The following is an 11,468-nucleotide window of genomic DNA, read 5'->3' as shown; positions in this document are numbered from 1 at the left end:
GAAAAAGAAAGCGGTGCATGAAATACAAAATGACACCCTTCAAACGGAAAAATAAACGATTTTTAAACCCACTTTTCCGTTCATAGGCTTTGCCTAAATTTATACATGTATTAGCAAGCTCGAAGAGCTGGCCCGAAGGGCCTGCTCGCACAGCGAGCTTTACGGTAACGCAAGTACCTGCTTAACTGTAATGGTTTTGTAAACGTTCGACGGAAGTACTGAATTGACACATCGCAACTTTTCGAATTACAAGATAACGATTATAGCCAAGGTATTCTGATTGAAAACGGATGCGTAGACTGGTGTCCTGCGCACTTCATTAGGAAACATTATAGGAACAGGGGTCAAAATAAACGGAAACGGAAAACATAAAATAAAAATGAACGATTATTTTATACTATTTCTCGGTAAAAGTAAATCGAGCTCGCTTTAAGGCTTTGCCTTTTTCATATTAACCTCATAATAACACATGCTGTTGCTTTGTTTGGTACCAAGTACTGACAACTGCCTTCAAGGAAATGGCTCAATTAAATAGAGCCAAAAATGACATGATCGGCAACGCATAACCCGACAACGTTAAAATTGCTTTTTACGATGTTGCCACATTTCCCTACTTTATTTTCTTTTATTTTATAAACAAGTACTACGCTATGTGAGAAACGCAATATGTTAATCTCTGTCTTAATTGTTCGTGTCATTTTGAACAAGATAATTGGCACGCTTCAGGTCATAGTCGTCTAAAAGGGATGATTCGTGAATAGAGGTCAATTTGAAAGGTTATTGGTTACTAATTCACATATTCAAAAGATCATTTGGACACAACCATGACATCAGCGCACGCGTTTGTTATACCATATAAAAGCCGCTTTCACAATTTCCAGTTTCATTATTACGGTTTGCTACCAAAGGACGAAAATTAAACATGTACGTGAAGATAGCGTTTGCTTTAGTGATCTGTGTCGGTAAGTGTTTGTTTATTATTATACATGTAAATGGTTCTTTATGTTCAAGAGTGGTAATATATACATGTAATAAACAGCAAACTGTACTGGTGTGGCATGAAATCTGCAAGAGCCGTGAAAAACGTAAGTGTGCACACCGGTACTAAATGGCTTATGAGTTGAGGTGGTTTTCGAGTGTGCATTTGCGTAAATTTATACTCGCCACCGGCTGCCCACATGGGCGAGTCCTCCAGAAGAGTATAAGTCATTTTAGATTTTGGAGGATAGTACAATTACAGATACAGAAAGACGACCCAATTCCAGAAGCTTCTCCTTATTCTTAAGCGTGCCAAGTGTTTAAGCACCCATATACGGGATCTCGATTTAAAGTCTCATCCGAAAGACTGATTACTAATTTAAGTTGGCCAGCTCGGGAATCGAACCCACAATGTCGAGATTACAAGTCTCGCGCTCTAACCGATTGAGCTATGCGGGCTCATAAAATAATTTTCGATATTTTTGACTTTACTTTTATAACTGGATTACACCGGAAGTTCTGAAGCTGTTCTAAAGTGGCCGCTGTTACTTATGTTGTCATTTTCACCCAGAAATAAATGCTGAAAAAAATATATATAATGGCAGTTATATGAATAAATCTTTATTTAAAACACTACTATGTTAATCAAGTCACAGGAACTTGAAATTCTATCAAATAACCAATATTAATGATAACTTATATAATTCTATATTATATGGGGGTAGATTTTGCATATTATCGTTAATATTGATAGAATTTCAAGTTCGTGTGTTCAAGTAGACTTTTTTATAGGGCAAGCAACAGTTTGATTCTAATTATTTTTCTTCTCTATCAAATTTAGGCATGATTTTTGCTGAAAATTGTACGAACACTGACACCACAACTTGTGGACACGTATTATGTTCCGACGGATATACACCTACTTGTGTAACGAATGTGTGCACGTGCGACCCAGCCCCAGATAGATCAAGTAATTTTATAGTTTAGAATTTTGATTGTATTGTTTTTTAATTGTACGCTATACAAGAGTGACGATATTGCTGTTTTGTCAAAGATACACAGTCTTTATACAGAGTAACAATTCATTTTTAAGTAAACACGCAAGTAGTTCCGACTTCAATAATTTTAAAAGTCTTCTTTTTGTTGTTGTTGTTGTTGTGTTGATTTTTAACTTTTACGTTTACGTTATGTTAGTAAAGTTATCGGTCGACCCCAAAAGTAAAGGCTACTAGAATATTGACGGTTCATCAACAATCACAAAAACTGTGCAAACCAGCCTGTATAACCAAATCTGGCATTTTAATCTATCCTTCGTTCTCAAATTATGAAAAAGGTCAAAGGTCCTAAATATGATTTACCCACATTTTTGTCAACAAAAACATGAAGATAATCAACTACAAAAAAAAACGGAGTCGTCTGTCAAACGAGATCTCAGACGTCTTGCTATTTATTTTTAGTAATAAACCACGTGTTTTTTTTTTAGAAATTTTTAATTGTTAATCTGATAGCAGTTATTATAATAAATATTGTGCGATGAAGTGAATATCCAATTTTATGGACCTCGCTTATGTGACATTAACGGAGGCCGAAGGCATATACTTGGTTATTTACCTCTTCATTATACAATCACTCTCAAAGTTATCAAAAGTTGTTTTTATTATATAAAACATAATGTAGCACCCTAACACAGATAAAGAGACATCATCGTGGTTTGTAGACGCTTAAAAGAAAGAATTTTAATTTAAAAAAAAATGAAAGGAAGGAAAGCACTGAGCTATATAAAAAAATGAAAGGAAGGAAAGCACTGAGCTATTAGCGTGTATTCGTATTTTATCAGCTTCATGGCGCCAAAGAACACGTGTGGTTGCCCAGATGAACATGGCTTTTAAATGAATATAGAAAAATAAAAAAAAGTTTATGGGAAATGAAAAATATTGAAATGTTAAGGCCGTTTTATTGCACGGATGTATATTTTTGAATACGTGTTTAGGTCTACCTTCTATGCAAGTCTATTTTATGCTCCTAATTGGCGTTAAGCCCACTACCAAAAGGCGACTGGCCACGTCCGGGGCGGGGTGGGAAAGAGGTCACCCATAATTTCAGAAATTAGTGATTTGTAAAGCTTTCGTATAATATGCTTCCAATATCACTATTTCCTTTATGTTCATTGAAAAATGCTTATGGTAGGCATAATGTTCCATGATATATTTATATTACAGCATGTGCAACCTTAAGTGACTGTGACGGTTACTGGGCCAATGATCACTGTAGATTTAGGGACAGACACTGTATAGACGGACATTGCGAATGTCGGCGCCTATAGACAAGGTATTTTATTTGTTAAATATCGGGGAAAATGTTTTAAATTGTAGTAAGTACTATAATGATGCGAATATTCGAATTCAATTTAAACTTCGTATTCGAATGTTCTTTAAGAGTGAGAATAATTGAAAAAATGCCATTGATTTTGCTAGTTTATTTATTTGTTCGTTATTAATGCAAATATTTGCATTCAATTCAAAAATCGGATTTAAATATTCGTTTTGAATGTTAATATTCTAATACAATTCGAAATTCGGATTCCAATGTTCGTTTTGAATGCAAAAAAAAAAATTGTTTACTAATTCAATTACAAAAATTGGATTGATATATTCATTATGAATATAGTTAATCTGATTCAATTAAAATATATATGTTAAGAATGCAAATATTCAATTATAATTGAAATATTCGTTATGGATAAAACTATTCTAATCCAATACAAATATATTTAATAAAAGATAATATTCGCATTCAGTTTTTAAACCGCATTCATTAGTCAGTGATATACATATTCTAATACATGTACTCGTATATCTGTACAATCTCCTACGCAGTGATCTCCCCTTATCTGTACAATCTGCCAAGGGAGGTAATCACTGTGAGGAGTTTGATATCTATAGTCTATCTTATGCATATGAAATAGTTGGTTATTGTTCTTTTCCAGTGCGTTTTGAAAGGGAAGGAATATTCAACACCATGGTCTTCTCGGATGAATTTTGTTCAAATGTTCAAAAATGTAGTGAAATCGTACTTTTAATGAAATAAACTTTTAATACAGTTATGAATGCTTTTATGTCTAGTAACGTAGAATGTAATGTTTTGAATGTGCTCGTTTACAACCAAAAACTGTTCCATGATACTGATATAGTGTGCTCTTCAATATATTTTCTTCACGTTCATTACATATTACACAGCCACTTGAAATTACAAATTTTGAACAAAAAGTTTTAGTTTTCACCAACCAATGGATTTGTTTATTCATATTTTATTGCTTATATATACATGTAAATATACAGAGAAACAAATTGATTTCGAAATAACAAATAGCAAAAGAGTTGGGCCCAAGTCCTTACAACATTAGCGATCGGCCCTCCCCCAGAAAAATATATTAATCAACATTGATGGCATTTATATGAGAAAGTGTGACATGTATACATATAAAGCGAACAAAGAAAAAAAAAGACAGATTAACATAAAAAATAAAACAATGAAAGAAATAAGTAAGACAGAAAAAAATATATATTTATGTATTTATATAATAACGACAAGGTTAAGGATCCAAGCAATGGGTGTTTGGTACGTGTTGTCATTTTATTGTTTGTACGAGATTAACTTACCCAATATTCATCTATAACAAACGATTGCAAGTCTAAGAAAATAAATAAAAATAAGATAAAAAAGGAAATAAGAAATAAAAGAGAGAAAGAAAATGACATGTACCATGAAAAAAATGCAAGAATGACATATGGCGTTTAAGAAATTTGTTGGCTTAAAATGCATGGGTTTTTTAACATTACAGTTCAATCGAATAACTCATTCTCCCAGCTACTTTGAAATTATTTTAAGTGATCAAAAGACTGTAAAACTACTTTCTTACATTATATATATAGCGTTTATATTGTCTCAGATTTTCATGAAATTTGATGTCAATTGACATTATGACATCTTTGATGTCTCGAAAAACTCCGAAGTGCATTGCACCAGTCTACGACTGTTTCTTGCACTATCGAAAACTTTCATGATTTTTGATTCCATGGGAGATAATGAGATCTTTGATGTGTAATCACCCTTCGGTCCGGAGTCCATTCCACCGATCTGCGACTGTTTCTGACAGGCTCATAGACTGTTTTGGTGTCAATCGAGATAATCAGAAATAATTATATTGTCTAGAAACATCCCTGGTCATTAACTGTTTCTTGCCCCATCGCTATCTGTGAAACAAAACAAAAACTCAGAGTCATTAACCTTCTTAAACGTACAGGAACATTATATCAGATAGCCAGCTTTTTATTAAGGGAAATTGAATATTAAGAGGGGCGAGTTTCAAATAGCGATTGATTAAGCAATAATTACCCTTTCCTCAAATTTTAGCAAAGACTGTTTTTGTACAAATACAGTTTATTTATATTAAAAAAAACTAGCGTTTATCTCGTACAATGTATCTCTGTAAAGTTACTCTAATAAACATTTATTTACTTCAGTCTTGTATTCTTATGAAATATGATTTATTTGTTATCAAAGGGAGTTAACTGCGGAAAACATATTATCATTACTGGTCTTAAATAAATTAGAACGTGCTATTAATAAACGTTTTTCCATAAACGGAAGTAAGGTAATGAGAGATAAACGTGTAGGTCATATGGTTTGATTAAACTAAATGAAAAACACGGTATTTTATAATTGCTCTTGGTCAATTTGGAAAGCTTATATTAAGTAAACTGTATACCCGAAAACAGGAAAGGTAAGAAATATTTTTTTCATCAAATTTAATTTATATATTTTTTTAATTTGTTTACGTGTTTAAATATGGTGCTTGAGGAAGGGGCGTGACCAGTAGGGCTGTAGATTGTACTTTCCAGTACCACGAACAAGGCTCAACAAACCGAGCCTGCAACTTTTAATTTTGCCGTTTTTGGCGCTTTTGGGCAATCCTGTCAGATTTATTTTAAACATGCAGACAGAAAAGTAAAAATAACTATTTCAATAACCATGTAACATAACGTCAGTGAAGAAAATTGAAATAGAAAAAGAAAAAACGGAATCCCTTGAGAACGCCTGAAACGACAAACTAAACATGTTGCATGATTGTGCCTGTTCATGGACGATACTGCAAAGTGCAAGTTACTGTCCATGCCCCTTAGCACCGGCTTAAGCAGAAGTCAACATTAAAACATGAAAATGGCGAAATTTTGAAATCAGAACATTCGAAGATGTGTTCATGCGGCAGTTATTATAAAAACTACAATGAGACACTTACGTGTCATTCCATGAAAAGCGACGTATCACTGTATTGTCCCCAAGTAAAAGAAAGTGTGTTGCTTAAACGATAAAAACAAAAAGGGCGGAACTAAAGCAAATGGAATTTTGAAAGGTCTTAAATTCTACAACTAGTACATTGTAGCCTACATACCACAGATAAGATGTTAGAAGAAAAATCTAAAAAAACAAGCACCATATCGTAAGGGTTATACAGTATTCAGGGAGGAATACTGGAACCACAAAAGTTGAAAAAGGTAAAAAAATGAACTGAAAATACCACAAACATGTACACAATACAATAATATGTCAACCTCAACGGGGCGACTTTTTACGGCCTCCATACGGCACAAATCACACTGATGTAGCAATCAAATAGAGAAAAATGTAACTTTCGTCACTTTTGGGGTTATTATTGCGAAATATTTTCACTTAAATGAAAAATTTCAATCTTGCAATATAACAATACAATATTATCACAGAATCTTTATTAATGACGTATGTTGCTTAACAGGCCATTTTTACCTCATGCCATAACCTAAAAAAATAATAAGTTAGTACTATATTGTTACTTATTTTTTGAATATTGAAAGTGAATAGACAGGAACCAATAAAAAACCTTGTAGATTAATTTTTTGTCTTAACGTGTTCAAAATAAATGTTACGATTTACTTATATTTTCGGCTATTACTTTCCGTTAAAATTTATTGTTACTATTAAACAACAGAAGATTCCCCTTGTGTCTGAGAGGTTGCCTTTAAGAGTTGAGGCATAAAAATTACAGCCATCGTTTATTCCTGCGTGATCGAAGAGGCGACAAAATGGCTTCACAAATTAGGTGTCTTTGCATTTCTTAGCCCCAGCAGGTGAGGCGATTTTGATCCTTGGCGTTGCTGCCTGAGGTTAGCCAAAATCAGCATTCCTGTTTCGGTGCCATATGACCTAAACTGTGTTAGAGTGCCGTATATCTAAACACAAACCAGGACAAACTTTTTATTTGAATAATTTATATACACATTGCATGCATATTTGTCCTATATATTTCAATTGTGTCGTTTTTTTTTTTAATTTTGCGTTGACCTTTTGCTGCACCAATAATTTTGAAGTAAATTAAAATGAATATAGTTTATCGTGAACAAGATTATTGAATTGTGATATGCCTGATAACAGGTTTAACAAAGGACGATAACAACGTCACATATGTAAGATAAATACGATTGGACTTTGTTTCTTTAAATACTCGTACTTTGAAAGTCAAATCATTTCTTCTTTTTTTTCTTTTCAAAGTGGTATGTGTTTGCATTTTTAATTGAAATTATTATCAAATATATCTATTTGTTGTAAATCCTTTTTAAAACTGAATGGTTTGCAAAGTACACAAGTAACCTTCGATTAAAAAATAACTACCGCCATCAATCACTTCAGCAAGAATCTATCATTTAAACATGACATGATATCGTTGTCGTGCCATTGTGATTTTACAAGTCTTATATTGTAGATTTTTTAACCACAAAAGCATCGTGTCTCACATTGTTGGCTTACCATCTCGTTTTCACCATCGTGTCGTCGCGTGGTCAGCATTGGTGGCCTACCATGATACCATCGTGCCATTTTTTCACTGTGATTTATATACCCCAACATTGGCCTACCAACTCGTTTTCACCATCGTGCCATCGCGTGTTCACCATCGTAGGTCTACCATCGCATTTTCACAATCGTGCCATTGCAATTTCATATTCGTGCTATCGCTTTACGATGGTAATGTGCAGTGATACATGTTCGTTCGGACTATATCTAAGTGACTTATTATTCTTTATAGTTTACAGTTTTTCTTCTTGGTCCACTGCCAATATTTGTCATTGTCGTAATTATAAATTATAATCAACTTCATTTTTCGATAATGGATATTATGATTCAACAAGAGGAAACTTAATTTATTTATTTTTCTTATTAATGTAAATAGAATTTTTATGAGTCAATCATGAATAAAAATTGATAAGACTGAGAAATACAATGCAGAAATTTAGTTAAGGCTAAGCGTAGTTGTGGGAAGGAATTAAGCCGATTCAAATACTTTAAGAAGTGCATGCGCAGGACCACATCACCGTCCGGTTAGATCAATAGAAAAATAGTTGGACTGTGAATCGGGCGACGCGATTTTATTTCCGGACGTTGAAGATGACTTTCGTTACACTTGATCAAAAAGGAAAATCGTCGAGTAATCGTTATCCTAAGCTCTCAAATGCTGTAACTACTTAAACAATATTTTAGACATGTTTTAATATGAGTCGATGCTTAAATATACATTCTTTTGTTATTTTATATTAATTCAGACATGGCCGTATCAGGGCGTAAACAAAGTGACCTGCTAGGATCTATAGCAGCAGGATCAACAGAAGACTTTGATTACTGTTGTGAGCCATGTCTTACCACAGGTCAGCACGTAGAGGCACATGGATTTTGCGTGACTTGTCAAGAATACCTTTGTTGTAACTGTCTAGATTGTCACAAGAAGGCAAAAATATCCCGGAGTCACCAAATTCTAAGAAAAGATGATTTTGATAAGCTCCAGGCAACGCAAGAACCATACAACGAATGCACCGAACATTGTTCAATTCACAAAAAAGAAATTATCAATTTTTATTGTCCATCACACCATGCGCTCGGATGTAAAGGTTGCATACATCTAGACCATAGAACGTGCAAAATTGATAACATTCCTGAAAAATGCACAGGTATTGCAGACGACAAGGACTTTGACGACGTCATGCAGAAACTCGGGGAGAAATTAAAAGAAGCAGAAGAAATTTCTGAGAGGGCTAAACGTAGTAGTTGCGATATAAATGATAACAATAAAGAAATCATCCAGGCAATTACAGAATTTCGTAAAGACATAAACGACCGACTCGATCGGATGCAACAAGATGTTCTGAAAGACACTGAAGGAATTAAGTCAAACAACTGCAGAATTGTTCAGATGGTCCTTGATAAATGCGGAAATATAATTTCTGATATTAATAGCTTGCAGTCAAGGCTTCATTTAAGCAAGGCAAAACATCAGAATGGTCAAGTCTACATTGATATTAAGCGTTCTGAGTCTGTACTGAAATCAGATATATTAAATGAAGCACAAGAATCATTAATGAACACCACTATTCACTACTCATTCCAACGAAATGCTGACCTCGAAACCGTATTGACCAAGAAAAGGGTATTTGGTGAAATTGTCAATCCTCCTGGTCATGAAGCTACAAAGAAGACAAAATATGATGATGATCTGATCGTAAAAGAAGGTATCAATGTTCAAACTAAGTCAGATAAAACAACAAGTTTCATTACGGGATGTGCTGTTCTAAACATGAATGAATTAGTTCTAGCTGATAATGAGAACAAGAAGGTAAAATTGGTATCTATAGAGAACAGACTAGTACAAAAAGAGAGAGCTCTAGACACACGGCCATGGGATATTGCTGTAATGTCTCAGGATCAGTTTGCTGTAACAATGCCTGTTATCAAAAACATAGTTGTCATGACAACAGACGATAAGCTATCATATGTTCGCAGTATAAAAGTGGGTAGGGAATGCTATGGTATAGACTTTAATCAAGATTGCCTTTATGTTGCTTGTTTGTCTCCTCCTAGTGTGATTGTACTGAATATAAAAGGTGATATCCTGTATAACTTCTCTCTGAATTTTCTGACAATAGGTTTTGCCCCGTATATTGCTGTGAGTAGGGATCCTAAACTTATGTTTATAAGTGATTCTGGTCACAACAGTGTGATGAGTGTATCCTTACAAGGGGAAGTTAGAGTTGCATATAAACATGCAGATCTTAGTGGACTCTGTGGATTGTTGATGCTAGATGACAGATCATTACTTGTCTGCTGTCGTTGTAATGACAAAATTTATCAAGTGAAAGAAGACTTGAAGCAAGTTAAGATCGTGCATGAAAATATACCAGATCCGTATTCGATATGCTACAATAAACACTCTGGTGAAGTCTATGTTGGTTGCCATGGTAACCAGTTAAAAGTTTTGTCTAAAAATGATCAATAAAACTATCATTTAGGATTGCACCAAAACTGTTTCGTGATTATGCTAAAAATGAAAAGGAAATTCTAAAAAAAATAGAGCTTTTGATGTAACCAGATTTTACTTTAAATTCAGACTTATATTATTACGTGTTAGTTGAACAATCTTCTTGCACTTGGCTATTTTAGTAATGATATACCATTGGAATGTTTCCGAGTGTTTAGATGAATTGAATCCAACAATCAAGCGGCAAACATACTAAGTTATTTTATGTGTGTGCATTGAAAGGCTGTAAAAAATCAGATTATAAGCGGTATCATCATTTAAATGATTCTTTGATTTTTTACTTAGGGAAATCTTACAGGAATTCAACTGATGTCAAAAAGCCTAAACACATAAGACGGAGTCCTTTAATCTTGGCTGCGTCTAAATATCAGAGGATAAGTTCAGATCATGACAATGTGTATAAAGATTTTTATTTATTTCATTGATCAGTTAATTACTCAGCCCCGTAAATATGATTGTACAATATCAATATTGACATATGAAAACATATATAGTGAAAAGCTAGTGTAGAGTTTATGTGCTCTTTGAAAAATAAATCATGTTTTAATGAAATTAACTGTAACATGTTTATACAAACATCATTTTTGATGTAATGAATAAAGAATATGTATCATAAACTAAGGGAAATAACTTTACTGAGTTCATATTTGAATACATATTTACTTAAATACACTTTACTTTTATGTGTGACAATTAACTTTACATGTATGTTTGTGTGTTCATTTCTTTTTGTTAATATAATTTTGCTACATCTCAATCAGTTTTGTTCAACATTTATATATATTAAGCAATAAAGTTCCTCGATAAAGGTTCTGTAAAGAAAATCAACATAAGTAACAATAAAAACAACAGCATGGTGGTATTACAAGTACCATTATATTTCACACCTTGTTCTGAGCTCTTAAGTTGCATATCAAATCCATATACTACTCCAAGTATCAGATTCTTTAATATAGTATTAAAAACACAGTTGATTTTGGGTACATTTTTTAATTCGATATATTTTATGTGATGGCGAGAAAATAACGAGTTTATTCTATATTTCAATTTTCTTCAAAAAAATTTTGAATTTCATGAAAAAAATGTTAAAGAA

At 33.2% G+C, this 11,468-nt stretch overlaps 1 protein-coding gene and 1 long non-coding RNA gene across 2 annotated transcripts; both read left to right on the top strand.

Annotated features, from left to right (window-relative positions):
* Positions 1–805: 805 nt before the first annotated feature.
* LOC132742752 (uncharacterized) lies at positions 806–4,081 on the top strand. The gene is made up of 4 exons (XR_009627469.1): positions 806–962; positions 1,820–1,948; positions 3,198–3,306; positions 3,965–4,081. It is a non-coding gene; the product is annotated as an uncharacterized LOC132742752 (long non-coding RNA).
* Positions 4,082–5,672: 1,591 nt separating this feature from the next.
* LOC132742751 (uncharacterized) lies at positions 5,673–11,312 on the top strand. Its single transcript, XM_060731214.1, has 2 exons — positions 5,673–5,761; positions 8,610–11,312. The coding sequence occupies exon 2, from the start codon at positions 8,612–8,614 to the stop codon at positions 10,331–10,333; it is 1,722 nt and encodes a 573-aa protein (XP_060587197.1). The 5' UTR covers positions 5,673–5,761; positions 8,610–8,611; the 3' UTR covers positions 10,334–11,312.
* The last annotated feature ends 156 nt before the right edge of the window (positions 11,313–11,468 follow it).

This window comes from Ruditapes philippinarum, unplaced genomic scaffold, assembly GCF_026571515.1.
Source record: "Ruditapes philippinarum isolate M1 unplaced genomic scaffold, ASM2657151v2 ctg8340_1_1_1_1, whole genome shotgun sequence".
Classification (NCBI taxonomy): Eukaryota; Metazoa; Mollusca; class Bivalvia; order Venerida; family Veneridae; genus Ruditapes; species Ruditapes philippinarum.
Note: the sequence above shows the minus strand (reverse complement) of the source record. Positions and strands in the feature narration are given on the sequence as shown.